General features: G+C 40.0%; 1 protein-coding gene across 1 annotated transcript in view; it reads right to left on the bottom strand.

The window, feature by feature from the left end:
• ZNF622 (zinc finger protein 622) overlaps positions 1-25866 on the bottom strand; it is a 271614-nt gene that overhangs the window by 243359 nt on the left and 2389 nt on the right. The window contains exon 2 of the mRNA XM_044065219.1: positions 11618-12256. Coding sequence (XP_043921154.1) covers positions 11618-12254 — 637 coding nt within the window. The 5' untranslated portion in view covers positions 12255-12256. The remainder of the gene's footprint in view (positions 1-11617; positions 12257-25866) is intronic.

Below are 25866 nucleotides of genomic sequence, written 5' to 3' on the forward strand. Positions count from 1 at the left end.
ATCATCGACCCCTACCACCAGTTTTATATCATTCAGAAAAACTCCAACACTGTTGGATTTACCAAGTCCCACAGTTTTAAGTTTCAGGACTCCAGTAGCATACAATCAACTGCTGGAACAGCTATGGCTACAACTATCCCACCCCCACCCCACCCCCACTAGTATGCTGCTCAGCAGGCAGCATTCAACAACATACTAGTGCTCACACCCCCCTTCCCAACATCTCCAACGTAAGGCGAAAATTTTCCCTACTAGCAAGAGAGTCCAGTACAGTACAGTGTAGTGAACCTTACTACCACAAAATATCTTATCCTGGCCCCCTTGTGATGCAGACATAATCCATCTGCACAAAGATTGACTATGGCACATTTGTGAAGTCTATTCATACTGGTGGTATACAGCAGTATGGAGTACTGTACAGCATACCTCATGAAGTAGTTACTGCAGAGCCATGTGAAGGCATGCTGTACAGCAGTAAGCCATGTCACTCAAAAGCACCATATAGCACTGTCCAGACAGCAGCACCCAATTATAACCTGCTTCACAAAAAGCACTAACTGAAGTACTACAGAAAACAAAATACATACATTTTAAGTAATGCAGAGTCCAAACTCTGCAAGCAACCCACCCCTTAATATGCAACAGAAAAAAAAAAAACTAATGGCTTTTCACTTTTGAATTACCAATTTTCCAGGTTCTAAGTAACTGCACATCTTGCAGCAAAACTAACAGTGAGAGGCAAACAGCTCTACTTGACACATTTCCTTTTCTTCTACTTGACACATTGTTTCTTAGAAAAGGGAAACACTTTCAGGTGAATAGCTGAAGCTTATACAAGATGCATACTCTCTAGTTTTCAGTACCATAGCACAATTTTCATAGCTTTCAACCTCTTAGCACAGGAAATCTGGACAAAGCCTTAAATAATGAGGGGACAAATGTCCAAAAAATAGGGACATTTTTAAACAGTGCTCTTGAAAGTTGAAAAAATAACAGCTTTTGTATTAACATGAATTTTCTTAAGGGTATGAAGTCAAATTCAAATGTCTGTCATTTTCTGATTTTTAAGCCTAAATGATTTGCCAGAAAACCAACACTTTTGAGAAACGGATCAAAAATTAGGCCCAAATCTGTATATTCTGCAAAAATGTGGACAGTTCAGAGTTGTGTGTTCCTTTTGGTTACAGAATGAATATAGGACAATAAAATTATTTTTAAAGGTCTTTAGAGTCTGACTTATTATTTCAAGTTCCCCAATACAATGAGATATTTGTGCACATATGCATTCTTCACATATGAACGAAGTGAAACTTTCTTACTAGGACGATACATAACAGTTCTTGTAGCAGTAAAACAATGAGATGAGCATGGGCTGTGGCTGAAAAAGGTCCGTCAACCAGCCCACTTGCATGGTAACCAAAATGAATCTTAATGAAACGTAAATTAATAAATTACTTAAATGTACAACTAGTTCTACAAGGGGGGGCAGTTTTGCTGCATTTGTACAAGAAGGCAACTCAATCCTCCCCCCTCCCACTTACTGACTAGATTACCGAAGGACTTCTAAACTAAAAGGCTACATGAGGAACTTGGGTCATACGTCACCGGCTACAAGCTTCCATTTTTTGCATACACTCTAAAGCACACATGCCAATTCTGGCACTTCAGCCCATAATGATGCACTGTTAAGTCAGAAGTCCATCATTTCTGTAATTATTTAAAAGAATAAGGCAAAAATCTAACAATACAACTAAGTGGTACATACAGTGAAGTAGCCACTGAAGACACTTTAATGGATTTTTTCTCCCATCTTACCTCCAACCCGAGGTTTTGATAACCAGCAACTCTACTTTATCTACTTCTCCATTTCCCCTCATGTGCACTACCTGTATGTCATACTGCGAGATATATGTATATATATATATATATATATATATATATACACACACATACACACACACACACCTTGGAATTATACCCCCATAAGTAAGACTATTACAATACTTACTATATTTCATTTTGTATATATAACATAACTTTTCCAGACCGAATCAAAGTTTCTCCTTACTTTTCTGGTCATTTTTTTAAATCACCTCCACCATCTGCTTTTCCAAAAAAACTTGATAGAAAAACTTGAATCTCAGCCCAGCCTCATGACATCCTCTCACTGCTAGGATAAAATTTATTTTTTGCCTAGTGTGCAATGAGCAGCCATTTTCCATAAGACTCTAGTGTGACCAACCTTCATAACCTTTTTCTTCTGCCAAATTTTACTCAGCAGCGTCTGCTTTTGCTGCTGTGCCTATATATTCCCCATAACAGGTCTCAGCAGTTTCCTAATGGCATAATTTGGGAGATATGTGTGACAAGCTTTCTCAAATCAATAGTTCTTGCTGTGAACCACCAGCCCAGTTACTTGTGGACCAGTACACTCTGCTTCCCCAAATTTATCTGGGATGGCAGAGAACCTCATACTCTCTATGTTCGGTCTTCGAGTTCTACTTTACAAAAACAGCTCCTCCTGGGAAGCCTCATTTTATGCCATTCTTTCCTTTATACTAGTTTCCAACTTCTGCACATAAATAAAGTTGAATCTTTAGTGTTTCATGTACTTTTTCAACCTTTTATTACATGACTATTCCTCTGATCATAGGAGATTACTAGGCTATCAACCTGGAGGTCATTTTAAGCCTAGTCGTTTCATCCCAATATAATAACATAGTAATGCAAGTCCATACCCAAGATTGCATTTAGTGATGACTGCCCATGTCCAGGAGGGTTGTGGGCTCTATCTCTGTTAAGAATTTAAGGTGCCCCGTCCATTCATGCAGGTTCTTTTTGAACAGTGTCATAGAGGTGCTCCGTTTCACATGAATTGGTAGACTGTTCCAAAGATATGGCAGTCACTGGGAGACAAAAAAAACATGCTAGAGGGACAGATTTAAGTTGCAGGCCATATTTAGGTCCCTGGAATGGGTAGCCCTAGTTTCATTTGATTTATGGATATGCAGCAAGTTCATTAGGTTTGGGTCTTGGATTGCTCTGTAGGCCAGGCATAAGCCCCCCCACCCCCACCCCAAAGAAGTCTATACGATATGGTGTACAGTGACAGAGACTTTAGTCTGTCTGTGTAAGGCATATGCTGAAGCCCTTTGATCTTCTTTGTTAGAAACCTCTGACGTCTAATTGCTTCAGGTGCTTAGGGTACATGTCAAGCAGGGCGTTATACTTACTTATGGGCTTCATAAGTGCCGAGTATAGAGGGGTTATGACTTATTTTGCTTTCGAAGTCTGCTATACAGAAAGCTTTCTTACTACAGTAGACACAAGGTGGTTGAAGTTAAGGTGGCAGTCAGCTTGTGATTTCAGGTCCTTATCACTTCATGGGTACTTAGGGTACTGCTGATGATTTGATAGTTTGAGGTGACACTGTTCATGCTGAAGGGAATGATGATGCATTTCTTTGCATTCAGTTTGAAACAGTGACTAACACACCAGTTGTTGGGCTGCGCAAAACCCTCCTGGAGTATACTGATATCATTTGGGGATTCAATGATTGCACAACTTGGTCAGCCACAACCCCTTAGCTTTGACCTGAACTTCTGAGAAGTACCTGAACTTCTGAGAAGTATACACAAACAGTAGGGGGGTCCAGCACTGACCCTGTGGCACCCCACTGGTAACAGGTCTGCTGGTTGATGTGAAGTCACCCACTTTGACAGTGTGTGTCTGGTTTGTAAGCCAGCTGGCAACCCATCTTACAACGAAGGTGTTTACATTCAGTTTGCTAAATTTATCTGCAATGCCTGAATGTGGGACAGTGTCAAAAGCTTTGCCAGGTCGAGGTATGCTGTGCGCACAGATATGCTCTCATTAATGGCCTTGATCACATTTTTAAAGAAATCCACCAGATTTAACAGGCAGGATCTGCCCTTCACGAAGTTGAAATTGGTAGGATCCAGGGTTGAAGGTCACCTATGTCTTTATTTATGAGGTGCATAACGATACATTCCATGGCCTTACAGATGAGGCCGGTCAGACCTGCAAGTCTGTAATGCCCCGGGTCTGTTAGGCCACCTTTGTGGAGGGGAATAACTGTTTTCCAGTCTGCAGGAACAAAGCCTCTGGTTAGGCTATGACTGAAAAGGGTACTTAGTGGTGATGCTAGTTCATGTTTTAGCCTGTTTAGAAGAGAACCTGGGATGTCATCTGGTTCCATAGAGGCTGTGTTTTTTGCCTTGGACAAGGCTTTGAGGAAGGTTTGTTGCAAGTTAGGAGGAGATAGAGTGAAATTTTCACCAAAACTATCCACTAGCAGGTTTGCTATTTCTGTGGGGTCAGTGTGTGTGATTCTGTTTGCCAGTATTTCTGCATATGCTTGGGTCCTTCCCTTTAGGTTACGTATGCAACTGTAAAAGGCCTTAGTTATCATTGGCTGTACGTGCCAAGTTTCTCTCAAAGGAGCCCCTGTAGGATTTGACAAGTTGTCTTACTTGTCTGTGGAGGCTGAGGAAGGTGCTTTTCCATTGTTGGGGCCTTGCCTTTGTTTTCTTAAACAGCAATTTTTTACTTTTATTGTAAAGTTTGTTGATGCTGGATAACCACCATTGCAGCTTGTTTTTACTTGAGGCTCTGGATTTGATTCTGGTATGGCTGAGTTTATACACTTATGCTAGTGACTAAACAGAGCTTTAGTGCTGTGATGTCCCACTTTGAAGATTTCTGAATGCATTTGATTTATTCATTTTCTGGAAGCCATATTCTGCAATTAAAAAGTTTAGTTTTTTCCACTTTGACATGCCAACAAGTGCTCACAGGGTAGTTAGCAGACTAATCCAGAATCAATAACTCTAATTAGCTTTTTTGATGAATTCTCAGTTTTCACACTGCAAGATCTCCAATTAATGTTTGTCTCAGTCAGCTGCCATCTCAAGATTCTCTAATGTAGATGTGTCCAACACCCTTCTAGTTTTGTTTTGCATACATGAAAATGCACAAAGAGGCTAACAATTATCAGTCTACACTGAACACACAACAAGTCTCAAATATATAATATACAACATTAAGAGTACACTTTCATTAAATGGCTTTCCTGACAGGAGAGTGTTGTATTTGAACATGACTGATGACCTCTTAACTGTATGGATTTTCAAAGAATGTCTGGATTTTTGCCTCATCTAAATAAAAGTAGTCATCCAAGTAATGCAGTTCCAGGGAGTAAGAATGAGACAGCAGCCTAGGGTTAATGGGTCAGTATGTTCCTTCAGTGTGTAGATTGAACAACAACAGTAAGCATAGCTGCGGATCATCAATACTGGGCAAATCAAATGGGCACAATGAACCTAATACTTGGGTACACATGCCAGAAGTAGATTTTGCCATTTACAGTGGATGGATATTTACATTTAATGGACAATGTATTAGCGTGGGCCTGTGGGGTTCTGAAGGATGCCAAGTCTACCACTGTCAATGTCTTGTAAAGTGGGCATTTATTTCAGGTAGTCCAGATACTGGTAGATTGTATACCATTAGACGAATTAGTTTAGGGAGAGCTGTCATTCTGAATGCAGTTGTCATTTCAACCATATAATGTTTAACTGACAATAATGGGATAGAAAGATTATAAGTGATGTATAATGTTTTTGTTTCAATGGTGTCTGTGATGCATAACTATTTTGCTCTAAGGTTGAGAGGTATGGTTCCATACTAAATCAGAAGTTGTATTTACATAATTATGAAAAACAGATCTTTTTAATATCTCTGCTTATATTTCTAATATAAACTGCCATGTAACCTGCAAATAACCTTATTAAGCTACTTTGGTATGATTCATCTGTTCGATAAGCATAGAGTGCTAATGTGACTGATAATAAATAATCCTCTCTACACTTAGAGCTATTGACAAAGTCTGGGAATTTGTTTTACAGCTCAGTAAACTGTCAGTTTAAAATGTCTGTCAAATGGCTTTAGATTGAAAGTCTGACTGGGCACAGGTCCATCAATATACTACAATACATGAGAGAGATGAGACAGCAAATTATGGGATGCAGTACTCATACAATATGGCCTTAGTTAAACATCTTCTTGGGCAACTAGATTTGAGTAACCAATATTAGATCTTAGCCATCCAGCTGGGAACATCCAGCCATTGTGTTGCTGAACTACACTGTTTGATAATGAGAAGAGCTAATGAGAAGAGCTTTTACAGAAGTTGAAGCGTTTTAAGTAACCAGTATTAGACTGTTTGGATTCAAAGGAAGATGATTTTTTTTGGCATTTAGCTTGAGGCCATATTTCTGGCACCAGTTATTTGTTTGGTGGGACCCTCTTGTAGCTTATTCAGAAAATTTTTATTAAGTCAGTAATGTGAATTCTTTGCTTTATTGCAAATTTGTTGGGTTATTTTGTGGATTATAGTATTGTAGGACTGCTGATGTTGACATTTCAATTATATTAACTAAGATGTTAGAGTTCTCTGTTAGATTAGAGAATTAGAATTAGAATTTTAAGGCAAATATTAGGGATTTATTACATTTATTCATTGTTCAAATGCACCTACAGTGCTCTAATGCTTTGTGTATGTATTTGACTGTTGTGCTTGTTTTTCAATTTTTAGGTATTAACCGCAAGCAAGCTTGAAAATGGTCAAGACGGATCAATGCACTACCCTGGTTACCAAACGTAAAAAAAAAAAAAAAAAGTCACTGTAATCTATCCAACATCAGTATAATTATTATACAAGGCTGCACCACACTCATATCCCCTCAAAAAGCTTCCCTACCTCACTGAAGCTTTTAAATCACCAAAGATATGAAAAAACATTTTTTTTTCACTCCTTAAACACCTTTACAGTACAGCACAAGGATGTGAAATACGAAGTAACATAAAAAGAGGGTGCGTTTTGTGTATCAAAAAGATTTCAAAATACTGTAAGACAAAACTTGTGTAATGATTTCTTACAGTAAGCTACTTCCTAAAGCACAGGTGGTCCTAACCAGAAATGAAGAATGTCAAGTTTTAAATATCACAGTAACCCATCAAGGTCGGTAAAACAAATGACAAGAATTAAAACGTGCAATAATGATTCTCTCTCATTTTAAAGCTCTTTGGGCTCATGCATGCAAAATTCCAGTTGCCCCAGGAGGTACTTCTATCTTGTCATTTTCAGCTACAGGTTACTAAAGAACAGAATCAATGCCTTCAAAGTAAACTAGTAAACTGTTACTTAAAGTTTCATACTTCTAGATATTGTCTGCAGAGCTATAACAACCTCATAAGTTCCAGTCTTCCTTAAAGCAAGCTTGCACTTTGCATCACATCATGTAGCCCTGTCAAAGTTTCTGCACATTAAGGGTCTTCATTTTACAATGCCCCCAAATGTGGTATCTGAGCCTTAACCAGTCACACTGTCTGCAACTCTTCTGAATTAAAAACATCTGTTTGTAGGTGGCAGCACAATTTGCAAATTACTTGCCTTTCAGCTCATTCATCATACCATTTTAAATAACTTTCATCCAAATAACCACTGCAGTGCAAATCAAAACTTTTTTGTTTCAGCTTATGCACTTTTACCATCATCACCTCTGCCACCTGTTGCCTCATCACTTTGTAGGTTTTAATGTACTGTTTCACTACTCAATAAGTCAAAAACAAAAAAAAAATGAATGTCTAACATGTCACTTCCTTTCCTTTTTGTATGCGTCATCACAGTTATATTACAGTGAACACCAATTACAATGAGACAGTAGAATCTTTCAATAAAATTTTCCTCGACACTCGACTCAACTGCACCTTCTAGAAAAATAAGAATTAAATCTAACTTTGCCCCCAGCTCACAAAACAAACCCGCTCCAATATACACAAAATAGATGGTACCTGGAAAGCCTGGCTTAAAACCAAGTCCTCTCTCCTTCTTCAAAGATATAAAGAGTTCAGAAACATGACCAAAAAACTAGTCAAAGATGAGAAAGCTTTCTTCTGCTCTAGCCAATGTAGCCCACATAAAAATCCAAAGAAATTCTAGACTACCATCAATAACCTGCTTCACCCTGAAAACCCATCTACTCCCAACCCCTTCCCACACAACACTGCTACTGAAGCTGCCACTCATTAACAACTATTTCATACAAACAATCCAAAAACTTACACAAAATAGTACTCCTAACTCAAACCCTCCATCACCCCATAACAAAATCCTCCCCAACGCTTTCACTTTCCAACCCGTCCCAACTTCCATTATTAAATCTCTCCGAAATAAACTTAAACCTTGCTCCCCTCTACTGACCAACTACCCCCCTACTTTCTTAAAGTTGCTGCAGTCTATTGCATACCCTCTCTCTACACTTATCAATCGTTCCATTTCTGAATCCCATGTCCCAGACATATGGAAATCCTTTTATACACTATCTCGCCACAAAAGGTGAAAACTCTACTGATCCTTCTAACTTCAGACCCATTGCTATCCTGTCCCCCTATCCAAAATCCTGGAAAAGTGCATCCATACTCAGTTACTCAAACACATTCTTGACAACAACCTCCTAACTCCCACCCAACATGGCTTTAGACCCCACCATAGTACAGCCATTGCACTACTTTCACCTAAGCAGTGCTAAAGCCCGTGACAATAACTTGCTCATCTCCTATTTATTCCTCTCCCATTCCAAACTTCTAACTAAACTCTCTGACCTTCATCTCTCTACCTCCTCTGCTAAATGGTTTTCTAGCTAGCTTTCCATCAGGCAGCAGTCCATTCGCTGGCAAACTGTCCTCTCCCCTTTCCTCCCAGTAAACACCGTTGTCCCCCAAGGATGTATCCTTGGCCCACTCCTTTTCTATACTTTCACTAACAAACTTCACTCTGCTACTAACATCTCAACACTTCTACAATATGAAGACAATTGCACTCATCACCTCTGCCCACAGCATTCCTGAACTTCAAGCTCTCACTCAACGCACCTTCTCCTCTGTTGAAACCTGGCTTTCTGATAATTAACTCATACTAAATCCAAAAAAACTAAACTTCTCTTCCCTCCTAAAACACTTGCCCTGCACAAACCCTCCATCTCTATCACCTCCCTCACCACCACTATCAAACCTGAACCCCATACTAAACTACTTGAAGTAATCACCGATAACTAAAATTTGAAATGCATATTCAACAATGTATAAAAATAACCCACCAGAAACTTGGTCTTATCTATCGCAACCAAACATTTCTTATACCCTCCTCCAAACCCTCCCTAGCTCAGTTACTCCTTCTACCAGTTTTTTTTTTACGCTGTCCCCGACCTTACTAATGTTCAAACATCTCTTCTCTCCAAACTAGAGCAAACATATAACAAAACAGACAGATTTGCCTCCAATCTTCCATAAAATCCCATCACTGCCGAGCCCTTAAGACGCTCCAATGGCCTGAATTCCCTAAACTACTACTTTCTCAACTACATATTGCAAACTCTATCCTGAATGATCCCCTCTTTCTGCCCCTCCATCTCTAATCTACTGTCAACTATAACCCCCAATGCCATCTCCGTACTACGAGCAAACATCTCCTTGACATATACAACCCCAATAAAAACATTGGAAAGTCCCTTTATAAAACTCCATAGCCCATGCTTGGAACATACTCCCTCTCAATATAAGAAGCACTCCTCAAAAATAGTTCAAGCAAGAATTTAAACTTTCCCTACCCTTATAAGGCCCATTATTGAGTAAAACGCCCCATTTGGCATGTACCTTGCAAAGCACAGGCAGAGCTGGAAAGACCACAGAGGTTCCTCACCAGGAGAATCCAGGGAATCAAAAATCTACTATACACAGGCTAAAAGCCCTATCCCTCTACTCTGTTTCATACAGACTCCTCAGAAGTGACCTCTGTCTGGCATACAAGGCGATCTCGAACCCCACTTTGATGGGAATGCTGCATATCCGCAAGTCAAGCTCCACTCGAGTAACCCGCACACACAGCCTCAACCTGGTCTGTGACATCAATAGGACTTGCTGGTGGGACAGATTTATGTCCCAGAGACTCCCCCATCTGTGGAATAGCCTCCCTCTCCATATCAAGCAGAGTACCTCTTTACCAATTTTTAAGCACAACCTGGATAACCGGATGGGAAATAGAATATACATCCCTGTGATTCCACCCATGTCCCTGCTGGACAGGGGGATCAGTGCTGATTTGTCTACACAAGGGCTAAACTCTTGGCTAGGCTTATAAAGGCCTCAGGGCCAATAGCCTAGTAACTGCCTATGATCCTACAAAAGACTTGTCAAAACCCCCACTTGACTTATTCTCCCTTCTTATCTACATAAATTTCTTTTTCCTCATATACCCCGCACCTTCTGTTACTCTCTCTCTTTTTCCTATTTTTTTTTATATGCACAAAAATAAACAAATAAATAATAAGTACTTGTATTACTATTGACTCTTTGTTCATTGGAATGACTATGTATTGTATTCCACTGAATTTCATACCCTTTAATATTTATAGATTGGTTACCTGTTAACAGACTTATGTTATGTCATGCTAACAGACTTGTTATGTCATGCTATTACTTGCTAGTAAACTTATATTATCTGTTAATTATATATTTATAACTTTTGTAATGATTGTTAATTTTCTAGAGATTTTCTCCTAGGGTCTTCATGGAAAATGGGCCCCTGGCTCAGCTGGACTAACCTGGTTAACAAATGTCAGTAAATAAAAAATAAAAAAAGAGGCTGGCCTGTAACTAGCTATTCTTATGTTGGAGAAACCATTAGCACTGCCAGCATTATTAAACTGAAAACAGACTACCTGATTCTAATTTTCCCCTTGTAAAAAATGCTGATTAGTTTTCTTTCATTAGTTGCTTTACCAAAGAAAAGATCTATGTACACATCCAGGTTTATCCTTTTGCCCAAAAATTTGTATCAGCAATCATGATGTTTTTCCCCCCAAGTTCATTTTTCAGCAATCCTCCTTTTCTTATATATGGCTCATCTTTCTAGTAAAGTTGTTTTTCACTTCACTAATCCACCTGAACAAGGTTCCCTCCCCTCTTTTTATCTCTCAAATTATTTTAAACACATTCTGCTACCCTAGTGATTCCAAAGTTATGTAAGGTATTGCTGTTCTATTTTGTCCTAGCCATACACCTTTTTCTCTCAAGTATTATACTTCCAGTCCTTTCTTTTCATTAACTTCCTCTCAGAAACACATAGAATGCCCTTTCATCACCCTGGTTTATCATAATATTACTGGGTTTTCACCCTTTACCAGTGATGCTTTCAGGTGGGCTGACTACTCATTTATCCTACACCCAACTTCTCTCTCTCCCTCCCTAAACACACCAGAGTTCTCACTTCTCCCCGTTTCCCCTTAAACGTACCACAGATACACCTCCCAGTCGGCCACACTTAAATCTAGTATCCTTATATATTCATATGGTTAGATTTTACCACAATGTGTGTGCTGAAGCACACCACACAATCAGCGATGAATCCAGTTACACTCTCCAAAAAGCTGGGTTTAGACTTGCACCCACAGCTAATCAAGGCAAATGTAAAAAAATGCTGTCATCTACAAGATTAAGCTTTCCCCTATAAATTTAAAATATAAAAATATATTTTTACCATCATCACATTCTTCCATGTCTTCATCAAACTCCTCATCTTCCTCCTCTGGTTCTAGCTCTTCTGAAAGTTTATTTGCTTGGTGTTCAAACCACTCAAGCCGTGGAGCTTTCTCTGGTCTCCGTTTTGGCTGCTGCTGTACACACTGTTGGTTAGTTCTTGCATTTTGAGAAAGAACAGTCCCACCAGCTGATCCACTTGCTTTCTTCTTTAATGAAGGAGATAGCTGGGCTTTGACTACCTGCTGGATGGCTGTGTTCCTAGCATCCTTGTCAGCTCTGTCTTCTCCCAAACCCTTTTCCAAGTTTTTTTCATTCATACGTTCCAACTCCTTATTTGCAACCTGCTGCAACTTCTTCTCTTCGTCCTGGTGCTTTTTGGATTTTATGTGATTTTCATAAGCATTGGGAGTTAAAAATTTCTTCCCACAGGTTGTGCAATAGGTGGTTGTGTCTTCATTATCAATAGCTGCTTTTTGTGCCAATACACGTTCCTGGAAGTTCTCAGCTGTAACTGGTGGCATCTCCGCCACTTTCCTTTTCAAGTTGTACCGGTGCCAATCTGTTTTGTAGTGGGCACGTTGAAGGTCAGCATCCGCAAAAGCCACATGGCAAGCAATGCAAGTGAAAGAAGCCATTGCTGAAAAAGAAAACAGACAGGTCAGCATTTCAGGAGAACATAATTATGTAGAGAGCACTTAAAACTGGCAAAAACCTGAAAGTCACACCAGCTGCCCTGCCCCATCCTTTTCAATAAGTAAATGAGCACTGCTTCTCTTTCAAAGTTAATAATCTTACCAACATCATTCATGAAGAAACAGTAAATGTGCTAAATGCAACAGATAAGCAAATAGATTTAAAAAAATAAATACCATTTAGTGTGTTCCTGCCTTTTCTGATTCCAGAGACACCATGTTGGTTGGCGAGCAGAACAAAAGAAATTTCAGATCATATTCTGGGCTGCTTCACGGGCCAGAACTGTATCCATTTGCAAATGGAGGGTATGTGGACCAGAAAACTACACAAGGGGAAGTCTAGTACTTTTGATCTTGAAAGAAAATTAAGTAAACTTCAGTCCCTTGTTTACGATAATCTTTACTTAAAGGTGTTTGGAGCTTGAGCCAAGTTCCATTAGGACTATGGTTGTATAAGCTTCCTACTGGCATTACATATACTGACTCCATTCACCAGAATTTAGTGACACTGTTCAATAACACTGGGCTGGAAGTTTTAAAACTTTTGATTCAACATAATTCTAATGCCATTCAAGTTGTTTGTGATGAGGTGCACAAGTTGAACAAAGTTATTACAAACCACAAACTGTTTTAATTATTTTCCACTCTGTGTGACAGTGTTATGGCTAAGGTTGAAAGACATGTAGCCACTTTGATTTCTAAGAAAATGAAGAAATTAAATAGGGATGCTTTGACCTACCATCAAAATAAAGCGTATCCCATTAAAAGTTTGAAAGCGGACAGTAAAACATTGGTTGCCGTTGCCAATTCACAACTGGTAACAGGTTTTCCGCTAGACTGTTGGATCAACTGGATGTTTTTACCCTCGAGTGATAACACTGGGGATTTCCAACTAACGAAAACAGCACTGATTTAAAACAGGCCCATGTGAATGGACTGGGTAATACACCCACAGCTCTTCTTTTCCCACAACAGTATGGCCAGTATCAACCAGAATCCATTCATGAATGTGAGGTCCAACAAGGGAAGGGAAGGGTTGGTGACAACCACCTGGCCCATTTTCAATTTGAGTGAACATGTTTTGATGCAGCTGAACTTAAAGTTTTGGCAAAGGGCTTTACGTTTATTCCAACTAAAAAAAGAGCTTACCTTACTGATTTGATTGTTGACTTTAACTTGTATGGGAGAAAGTTAAACGTAAAACACAGTTTACACGATGTACAGTGGATATAAAAAGTGTACACACCCCTGTTAAAATGCCAGGTTTTTGGGATATAAAAAAAGAGAGCACAATAAATCATTTCAAAGCTTTTCCCACCTTTAAAATGACCTATAACCTGTACAATTCAATTGATAAACAAATCTATTAGGGGGGGGGTACAATAAATGTGCACACCCTTAAACTAATACTTTGTTGAAGTACCTTTTGATTTAATTACAGCATTTATTCTTCTTTAGTAAGAGGCTATCAGCACGGCACATCTTGACTTGGCAATATTTGCCCACTCTTCCTTGCAACAGCAACAGTGGTCCCTCTCCATAAAGGTGGTGCCTCAACGGATCCTGGAAACTATCGCCCCATAAGCCTGACTAGCTTGGTCTGCAAAGCTATGGAAAGGATCATCATGGACCTCATAAATAAAGATATTGGGGACCTACAAACACTGGATCCTACCCAGTTCGGCTTTGTTAAGGGCAGATCCTGCCTCTTAAACCTGGTTGATTTCTTTGAAACAGTCACCAAGGCCATTGACGAGGGGAAGGTGGTCCACACAGCCTACCTGGACCTCGCAAAAGCCTTAGATACAATACCCCACTCGGGCATTATAGATAAGCTCACCAGCTTAAATATAAACCCCTATGTCACTAGATGGATTGCAAACTGGCTCAAGGACAGAACCCACATGGTTAGAATTGCTGGAGCCATGTCAGACTCCAAACCAGTTACAAGTGGTGTCCCACAAGGCTCAGTCCTGGGACCTCTCTTGTTCGGTATATATTTGAGGTACAGGCCAACACGGAAGGACTGTGGCTGACCAAGTTGCAGATGACTGCAAACTGGGTGCCATAATCGACTCTCCAGCCGACACAAGCATCCTCCAAAAGGGCCTCATAGAAACAGACAACTGGTGCCAGAGCCATGGCCTCAAGCTAAATGCCAAAAGTGTATAGTCATCCCTTTGGCAAAAACAAAGTGCCCACAAATTACCACATAGGTGGAAATCCATTAAGTACAGAAGAAGTAATTAGGGACCTGGGGACCCAAGTTGATAGCAATCTCTCATTTGACAACCACGTGGCCAAAGTGGTTAGAAAAACATTTTATATAGCCCACCTAATCATGAAGGGATTCACATCTAGATCAGGGAGGTCATCGTGCCTCTTTACTCATCCCTCATCAGGCCCATAATTGAGTACAATGCCCCTTTTGGGATGTACCTTACCAGACACCTGCAGCAACTGGAAAGACCCCAAAAGTACCTCACCAAGAGGATCAAAGGGCTCAAACAGATGCCATATGCTGCCCGGTTAAAGAAACTCCAGCTCTACTCAGTGGCATACCGCCTGTTCAGAGGAGATCTGTGCCTGGCGTATAAAGCCATGTCCAACCCGGAATTAATGGACATGCTGCACCTCAGAAAATCCAAATCCCATCGAGCTACGCTCGAGAGACTTGAACCTCAGCACTGAAATAAATAGGACATGCTGGAGGGACAGATTCATAACCCAGAGGCTCCCTTCACTCTGGAATAAAATCCCAGTCCAGGTTAGGCAGAGTCCCTCATTGACTCTCTTCAAGAGGAATCTTGATGAGTGGATGGGAGATCGTAGGTTTACCCCGGGTATCACTTCTGTGTCACTGTTAGATAGAGGCACAGTATACTAACCTCGAAAAAGGGCATAGCAAAATAAATTTAAAATGGGTGGCGAAAGCCAAACACATTCTGGCTAGGCTTATAAATGCCCTAGGGTAGATAGCCTAGTATGAACCTATGAACCTATGAACCTATGAAAAGCGCTTCAAATCTGTCAGATTGTGAGGGCATCTCTTGTGTACATCCCTCTTCAGGTCACCCCACAGATTTTCTATTGGATTTAGGTCTGGGCTCTGGCTGGGCCATTCCAAAACTTTCATTTTCTACTGGTGAAGCCATTCTTTTGTTGATTTGGATGTATGCTTGGGGTCACTGTCATGTTGAAAGGTGAAATCCCTCTTCATCTTCAGCTTTTTAGCAGACGCCTGAAGGTTTTGGGCCAAAAATGACTGGTATATGGAACTGTTCATAATTCCCTCCACCTTGACTAAAGCCCCAGTTCCAGCTGAAGAAAAGCAACCCCAAAACATGATACTGCCAACACCATGCTTCACTGTGGAGATGGTGTTCTTTTGGTGATGCAAAGTGTTGTTTTCGCGCCAAACATACTTTTTGAAATCATGGCCAAAAAGTTCAACCTTGGTCTCATCAGACCATAATACATTTTCCTTAATGCTTTTGGGAGACGCAAATTTTAGCCTGGCCTAGATGTTTTTCTGTGTAAGAAAAGGCTTCCGTCTTGCAACCCTACCCCATAGTCCAGACATATGGAGAATATGGGAGCTTGTTGTCACATGTAGTACACAACCAGTACTCATCAGAAATTCCTGCAGCTCCTTCAGTGTTGCTGTAGGTCTCTTGGCAGCCTCCCTGACCAGTTTTCATCTGGTCTTTTCATCAATTTTGGAGAGAAATCCAGTTCTTTGCAACGTCACTGTTGTCCCATATTTTCTCCATTTTTTGATGACTGTCTTCACTGTGTTCCATGGTATATCCAATGCTGTGGAAAATTTTTTGTACCCTTCTCCTGACTGACACCGTTCAACGAGATCCCTTTGATGCTTTGTAAGCACTATGCGAACCATGGCTTTTGCAGTAGCAGGCAACTGAGTAAATGTCAGAAAAATCCTACTAGCTCAGCTGAACTTTATTTGGGGTTAATCAGTCTCTTTAATTGATGGCAGGTGTGTACCCAAGAAGACTGAATGTTGTAATTAAATCAAAAGGTCCTTCAACAAAGTATTAATTTAAGGGTGTGCACACTTATGCAACCAGCTTATATTACATTTTTTTTATTTTTTATACCCCCCCCCCCCAACAGATTTGTTTTTCAATTGTATTGTACAGGTTATAGGTCACATTAAAGGTGGGAAAAGTTTTGAAATGATTTATTGTGGTCTCATTTTTGTATTACAAAAAAATGGCATTTTAACAAGGGTGTGTACACGTTTTATATTCACTGTAAGTGAAAGTTCTGACGTTGATTTAAAAAAAGTGTTTTTAATCCTCCTCTGCACAGTACACTACAAGTATTTTCAAAATCTTGTTAATTTGATCAGATGGTTCAGCATAAACCAAAACATAAAGTTTATAATCTTGATTTTTGTGAACAAAAACTTTAAACAGACTTTGCGTATTTCATAATCCCACACATATGAAAGCTGACAAAGGCAATGTATTGGTAATGACGGATTACCTAGATTATAGGACGGCTATGTTAAATCTACTATCTGATAACAGTTTTTATATCCAAGTTAACAAGGACAAAAGTTGAGAAGTGCTTTTGTAAAGTTGATTCTTTGTTGTTTGATCTCTTCAGTCAAGGGTACATTAGTTGCAATCTGTAAGATTTTCTGTTGGTAGAGCAACCACAGCTTGGAAAGATTTTCAGGATGTGGAAAATACACAAAAATAGCACCTGTCCACCATTTCAACAAATAGTTTCTTCACCTTGTCATAAAACAGTTACTACTTCACATTATTTGGACACAGTCTTGAATTCCTTGGTGCAGGCCAGTGAGTTTTGCTTACAGGATTTTTGGGTTTTCCTCAACTTACTTAAAAACTACACCTTTACAGATGAAGAGCTGGTAATGGGTACAACAGATGTGGTTTTACTATATACCACCATTCACCAAGAAGAAGGGATCGGATTTTTGCGATTATATTCAAGTAAAATATGCCAAGGTAAACACTATTTTGTCAGTTAATGGACATAGTGCAACATAACTTTTTCTTTTTGAGGATTCAATCTACCTGCAGATTTAAGGAGTGCCTACGGGTGCTAAAGTAGCCCCAGCTTTTGCAAACTTAGTTATATGCTGGTGGGAGTATTCCATTTAACAAATTTACTTCTTTTTAAACATGTGTAATCCACGGTGGTGCAGCGGTAGCATTGTTGCCTCACAGCAAGAGGTTCTCCGTTCGATTCTCAGCTAGTGTATGGGGAGTGCCTTCTGTGTGGAGTCTGCATGTCCTCTCCGCAGGTCGAGTGGTGTTCCGAAAGACATGCATGAATGGGAGTGCCTTCGTTGAAGGTTGGGCGTCAAGCTGGCAACTCGGCACCGTGAAAATCTGCCAATCATTAGCGGACCGGAGTTCCGCTGTGGCGACCCCTAACAGGAAAAGCCGAAAAGACAACAACCTCTTTTTAAACATGTCAAAATGTATAAAAGATACACCGATGATTTTTTTTTTATTTGGAGTAGAAACCGCAAGTTGTTTGATCAGCTTATTACGGATATTAATAATGGTATTTTATGGTTATCCTTTACTGTTAGTGGAAAGGGTACATTAGTACATTTTTTGGACCTTGCTATCCAACTGAATTTAATTTACCAAAAAAAAATGGTGACAACCGAATCCCTTGTCACAGACTCTCCAATAAGTGTTCAAGCACCTCTCGTGTTTTTTATTCCATGAACGAACAGCACTACAAAAACTCCAAATACTGACAGCACAAAAACAAAAAACTGGTTAAGCGCTTTCACCCACTGATGAAGCCCACTATACGAGTGGGTGAAAGCGCTTAACCAGTTTTTTTGTTTTTGTGCTGTCAGTATTTGGAGTGCTGTTCGTTCATGGAATAAAACTGTATTACACGAGAGGTGCTTGAACACTTACTGGAGTGTCTGTGACAAGGGATTCGGTTATTCAACTGAACTGAATTTATTAAATAAAACTGTTTCCAGGAAGGCAAAGCAGATCAGTTTCCGATTTAAATTATATCAAATGTATTCTTAGAAACAGATTTGTTTAATTTTATTGTTGATTTACTTACTTTTAATACTTATAAAATTTAACACATTTCAATAGAGTTACTGTCACATGGTGTTGTGACCAATATACAAGCCCTTGTTACAGGTGCTTGTTTCTTTAAATATGGATGGTCTCAGTTCAAAATATTCTGAGCATTCCTACTGGGCTGCAGTTTATTTCAGACAACTGATATGATCATTTGTGTGTTGTACACCAGATTTTTCTGATGAAGTTCTGGATTCACAATAAAAAAAGAGCTAATTTATCTGTATTTTTTGAGAACTGCGCTGGCAGCAGTCATTTGAGGAAGTGTTTTTTTTTGTGGAATTTCACTTTTACCTTACTTCCTTGACTCCGTTGTAGCTTGACCATTTAGTGTGCACAGAATGTTTTACATTTTATTGCTCTATCAATTTGTATGTGTGCACTGAAACTATTAAACTACAGAAGCATAGAGGTTTAAAAATCATACTAAGGAAATGAAGCCAAAGAGTAGAAGGCGCACACTGTTTCCAACCATGTGTATTTTACTGAATCCAGTTTTTATTCATCTCTAAAACACTAATTCTTGGACAGATAAATACAGTATCGGAGAAACGTAGTTGCACATTGGCAATGGATGCTACACTCTCACATACAGACACAAAAAGCAGCAAACAAGTCAGCGACACACACACAAAGGACCACGCACACAGACAGACATATGCAGAGGTGCTCAAATGCAGCTTGCACAAACCTGAAGGGTCTCTCACGGACAGTCCTCAAACTCAGCATGCACAAAAGCAAGACAATTCCCATCACAACACAAAGCCACATCTTGTGTTTCAGCTACCAAGCTCATAAAACCAAACACCCCACAACCTATTATTCCAGTCATAGGAGGCTCCATTTTGAGACGCATTGATGTTCCTCTTACCTAGATAAGGAGAAAGGTACAGTTAGTTGTCTGTCAGGGGCCAGGATCTGCCAGATCATGCAAGCACACGGGTCACTTTCCTCTAAGTACCAGTATGACTCAGTCATACTCCATGCGAGCGTGAAAAATCTGAGATGTACCTCCTTGGACTATATGAAGAGACAAACTCTCAGAATGCATGTCACAAGTAGGTATGAGCTTAGCACTGAGCAGCATTCTATCACCTCGAAGGATGATGCCACAGTACCAACAGAAAATGACAGACTTCAACAACTGGCTTAGCTACTGGTGTCATTCCAAAGGGGTCCAATACTTCTCAACCTGGAAGGAAATGGTTGACATGCCACACTCTTTTGTCAGGGACTGTCTTCACCTTTCAGATCTAGGCTTAAGGGTAATGGCCAAAACACTATCCACCCCTACAGTGCCTTTTATATGCAATGCCAAACAGACAAACCATCCAACATAACAAAAGCTACTCAAGACAAGCTAAAGGTGTTACAGCTATTGAGTCTCAACAAAAAAACTGTACTCCCCAGAAGCTCTCCTCACCCTGGAGAATGCGGACGTCTGTGCAGTTACTGAAATACGGTTCAAAGCCATGGAGAGCACTATGGCACTGCATAGCTATAACATCTTTCTTATGTTTAGACCATCCACTGAACATGAAAGAGCAAAAGGTGGAAGTGTACCTACCTACATAAAAGATAAACACACATCAAGGCTGGTAAAACAATATGATCTGCTTGAGCTACTCCATGTCCACCTAACCATAAGAAAAATCCATGACCACATTCTTGCTAGCTACAGGTCTTCAACAATGAGCCAGGAAACCCCTACATCATACCTGAATTTACTAGAATTCACTTACCCTATAGCCCAATACCATACTCATGGCGGATTGTAACTACTCCTCCATTAACTGAGGCATACACAACCACTAATATGCAGGCCCAAAGATTTAATTTTGTAAATTCAAATGCCCTACAGTAGCTAGTCTGCACTCCCACCATGGAAACATATCTTAGATCTGGTACTCACAAACATGGAAGAGAGCTGCATCCCCTCCCCCAACACACACACACACACACACACACAAGTCCTCTCTGGTAAGATCAGATAATAAAGCAGCCTCCCTTGAAATAAAGTAAAGCTAGTCCCCCCCACCTAACCCTCAGAGGCAAATTAATCCCTATTAAGGGACAACATAGCTAGTTTCCAAGTTCCCCCAAATCCAGAACACACAGAAACTTAAGCAGAGGCAGACACAAAAGTCCTGTATGACCACAAACTGCATTGGAAAGGCAGCACCAGACCTAAATAAACCCAGGTCAAACTGCAAAAACAAGCCACCCTGGTGGACCCCTGGTATTAATAGGTTGTACAACAAAAAAAAAAAATCCTGTTAAGAAGTAACAGGAAATGTGCACAACAGAACAAACGTCCCTCATTAGTCTAAGCAAGCAAATCAAAGAAATTCTCAAATCTCTGAAAGCAGACTGAGGCAAAAATAGTCTCCAAAGCCAAGGATAATCATAAGGCATTTTTCAGTCATGTCTGTAATCTTAAGGGCAACAACCAACAATGTGCAGAATTAGCTGTAGATAGCATCACCTACACTCAGTGAGAAGACATATCAAATCTGCTAGCTGACAAATTCATCTCAAATTCCAACACCTCCTAACCCCCAGTTCTCCCCTAGGAAATACATTCATCACTCCACCACCAATTATCACCAGAGAACAAGTTGGCACCATGCTCTCTAAAGCTCAAAACATGGCTTCAATGGGCCTGACATTATACCAGGTTGACTCTTAAAACAGCTTAAATCATGACTTATCAGGCCCATTAGTATCTCTATTTAGCCAAAGCCTCTGGACTGGCTTTATCCTGACACAGAGGAGGGCAACAACAGTCATCACTCTGCATAAAGGCGAACCACCTACTGACCCAGGATATTACAGACCCACACATTTGACTAGTCTTATATGCAAGGCCATGGAAAGAATAATCATACACCTGGTAAATAATAACATAGAACACCTCCAAACACTGGACCTTACCCAATCTAGCTTTGTCAAGGGCAGGTCATGCCTACTGACTCTGATGGACTTTGGTGAGAAAGTCACCATGGCCATGGATGAGGGTACAGCCGTACATACCCTACCTCCTCAACCTGGCCAAGGCATCTGACAATTCCCCACTGAAGTATTATAAATAAACTCACAAAACTGGACATAAATCCATACATCATCAGATGGTTAGCCAATTGGCTCATAGATAGGACACGTGGATAAAGTGGGTGAATTCAGATGTAGTAAGAGGTCAGCTACTAGTGGTGTGCCACAGGGCTCAGTGTTGGGACCACTCCTGTTTGGAATACACTTCTCTGAAGTCAGGGCTAATGTGGAAGGCCTCCTGGTGACAAAGTTTGCTGATGTCTACAAGCTGGGGACAATCAGTGAATCCCCCAACAATGTAGAAATCCTTCAGAGGGGTCTAGATCAGACAAACGACTGATGCCAAAACATTAGCCTAAAACTAAATGTGGAAAAAAAAAAATGCATTGTCATACCCTATAGGAAGCTAAACACCCCTGGAAATTACATCAAGAATAGACTCAGAGGCAGACCTCCCAATTGTCCCGAATTACTCTGTTTTTATCGAGTTTTGGGGTGTCACGATTCCAGAGTGGTACCCCTTCATTTCCAATTTTTTCATCTATTTTTTGCACTTTTTAATTTCCACGCTTTTGGAGCTGATGTCAGCTCCATCAGCCTGTTGGAATTAAGCTCAAGGGACGTACAGACATGTGCAGGAGCATGGGGCTGGCGTTTGGTCTGGAGTTAAGTTATGGATTTATTTAAGAATAGTGAGACTGCCGTTGGGTTCGAGCAGAACGCGGATGGTAGTAGAAGTATTGCACAGACTTTACATCTAGCTGTTCGCACAATTACATTTTAGTTGTTTTTCTTTCTATTCCTTTGTTCATGTAATTATTCAAGTCACCCACTCTTTCAGATTACCTCTCTCAACCAGTAACTCTAGAAGTTTGCTTCCTCTTTAGCTGGGGATGTACTTAACATAGTTATGGGAGTATGCGCAGATTACTTCATGGGCATTGGGAGACAGGGACATTCTCACTGACAGGACGAGCTGGTGTGCTAATCTAAATTAGGACCTGGTGTAGTTATGGTGCATTATATTACCCAAATTGTTAAAGTTATTTTTTTTTTTCTCTCTGAGGGCTTGCATTCTCTTTTCTTCAGGAGTACTACTGCTCTGAAATAACAAATTTAGCAGAGCTAGCTAGTGTCTACCATACCAAAATTGCATGTACTTTACAAAATCTAAGGGGCTGAAACGAGGAAATACGAAGTAGAAATAAAGAGCACAGACGACTAGAAACAAAGGTAAGTGTGTAAATTTATGAATTGTGCGTGTGATTTTATATGTTAATACAGCAGGTATTCTAGACAAACTAGAAAAGTTTGTCAGTTTATATTAGCATTAAGTACACATCCCTAGAAATGTATAAATATGCCTGTAAACACGTGTGCATGTGTGTGTAATTATCTGTACTGCCACTTACAAAAGTCTTAATTTAATTATATATTTTCATGTCCTTATCAGATATGATAGATACAAATAGTTTGTGAAAAATAAAAGGGGGACAGAATGTATTTGTTAAAGAAAGACATTATTCATTCATTACAGACATCATGCTAAAGAAAAGACACTCGCATTATAATGCTTTACTGAGAACCACATGTCAAGTTTGAGCAAGTTAACAGCGTAACCTACTGACTCTGCTGAGTGTCCAAGTACTGAAATGTACTCGCAGTATTTTGGGATTATTGGTCTGTGTGCATGTGTGTGAAAATGTCCCCATTGAATATAGGTGGAGGCTAGAAAGTCTCACACCCTGTACCTTGGGTGCAGGGTAAAAAGAGCTTAAAGTCCCTAGCCACCACCACTTGGGAATTTATTCCTCATTAAATCTGTGGTTTTAAGGATTTTTGTTGCAAAGCACTGAATGATTGATTGAATTCACTAAATAATGATAGGCATTTGAATTTCAGACTTCATATTCTTCAGAAAATAAATGGTAACACAAAACCTTTTATTCTAGCAATTTTCTAAGTTTATAAGATCAGGTAAGTATTTGAAATCTGTCCCTATTTGGGGGCTGTATTCCCCCATTATTGGCTTTGTCCAGGATTTTTGTGCTAAGATGTTGAGAGCTATACTGAGAAGCGAGAACTAAAGTCACTAAATGATAGCCATTTAAGTTTCAGTCTGTTTTTCAAGAAGCTGATGATTTGGCATAGGGGGTATGTTGTTCTGTAGTGCACAGAATCCTGGGTTAAGACCTGGCAGTGAAATGCATGGTGGTAACATGTTTTATTCTAGCAACTTTCCAAAATTATACAAGCAATGATTAAAACGTGTCTCTGTTTTTTGCCCTTTTGCCCCCCCCCTAAAAAAAAAAAAAACTGAAATTGAAAATAAGTGCAAGAAGCTGTGCAAGATGCCTACGGCTTACACTACTGTCATTCTATTTATATATTTACACTTATGATGGAAATGTCCTTAATTGGGATTGGTTCATTGCCTACTGGAAAAATGTTCAAACTATAAATTTAAAATGCGCTCTAACTTAATTCTAACAAATGTGCTGTATTATACAAGGAATATAATTTAATAAAGTCAGGAAGGGGCATCAAAGAACGCATGTGTTTCTTGTTTTGTGTGCAAGGGGCCCAGGATTTCAAAACAGCCCAAAAGTAATCTTTACCCACTACTGGCCAGATGAGGGTTAAGGGCAGAGAAGTTTTAATGCCAAGTCTATTTTCATTGTGAGGCAGTATTGCTTTGTTTAGCAGATACCTATTCGTATTTGTGCACTGTGCTATAAAATGTAAAAATAAAATCCAAATAATCATTGTAGAAGTAAAGCAGTATGCAAACATTAGTGTTTACTGTAAATGGGGTGAAATAGCCAGGTAATTTGACATTGGAATGGCTGCAGGGGGACTCTGATGCCATATTTTGGTTGTCTGTTCTTCAGTTTGTGATTGAAAGTTATCCCACCATTCCATTGGAGTGGGTGGGGTTATGTAATTATGTATGCAAATTTTACATTAATCAGTATACAGATTTGTATCCATTTTTCATGGGCCTTATCCAGATTTTTGATTCCAGGTTGAGAGATATGCTCAGAGGGGAGAGATCTAGGTACACTGATAGTAGCCTGAATTTTGACCGCCACGTGTCCAGAGTGGTGAGAAGTCCTTCTATGTGGCACAACTTATAAGTAAAGATATGGTGGCCAGATCCAAGGAAATTATAGGCTGGCTGTACTCAGCCCTCATTAGACCAGTAATAGGAGTACAATGCACTATTTGGCACATACTTGACTTGCAACAGCTGTAACAACCTCAGAGTTTCTTCACAAAGAAAACACAGGGTGTAAACATGTTCTATGTGGACACACTAAAAGCCCTATCCCTTTACGCAGTCTCCTACCAACTACTGAGGGGTAGCCTATGCCCGACTTACAAGGCACTCACAAATCCAGCCCTAATGGAGCAGCTACACAGCCGCAAGTCAAACAGCACAAGGGTTACCCAATCCAGGGATCTAAACTTAATCAGAGACCCAAACAAAGCATGTTGAAGAGATAGATGCAGGTCTCAGAGACTGCAACTTCTTTGGAACAGGATTCACGTTAAGCAGAGCCCTTCACTGGCCCTATTCACACAATTTGGTTCAATAAATGGGGAATTACAATTTCACACCTGGGGTATTGTCTCTGTCCCTTATGGACAGAGGCAATCTGTACAATATTCAAGTCATAGACACAAACTCATTTTATATATTGGATAAAATTGGGTCATACTGGCTAGGCTTGTACGAACCTGTTATGCTAAGTACAGAAAAAAGCAGCGATGTTGTGGTGTACTGGCTCACCTTCAGTTTTGCGCAGGAGTGGGCGTGGCCTGGGTGATCGACGAGCAAACCGGAATATGAAATGAGACACGATTGGCATGCCATACACATTAGCCACTGACATCATGCATACAATGAATATAGATGAGCTGGTGTGATTACTGAATGTAGCTAACCAGTGTAACTACTGAACCTCTTTTGATAAGTCTTTAAAAATAATTTCTATGTTCCGATGAACCTCTTTTAATAAGTCATATTTTTAAATTTCTACTGCATAATCATTTAACGCCTCACTGCTGTTATATCTTAGTGAGAAAACTATGTCGATCGATCACCCTGGCCACCCATGCCAGAATTAGTCCAAAATGACAAAAAATACACCGAACCCACAGACATTGCCAACATCCTCCTAGCTGCCAGGTTCAGCGCAAACTTCTCCCCCCCTTCCCCACCAAAAGGGCAAATATCTATAGTGCTGCCCCTGACATCTCAGATGCTCAGGTAAGAGCCACCCTCTCCAAAGCAAAAAAAACAGCATCAATGGGACCAGACGGTGTCCCGGACTGCGTCCTACATAAACTCCAAGAAGAACTAAACCAAAACATAAAACTAC

This window comes from Protopterus annectens, chromosome 3.part0, assembly GCF_019279795.1.
Source record: "Protopterus annectens isolate FY-2018-M chromosome 3.part0, PAN1.0, whole genome shotgun sequence".
NCBI lineage: Eukaryota > Metazoa > Chordata > Ceratodontiformes > Protopteridae > Protopterus > Protopterus annectens.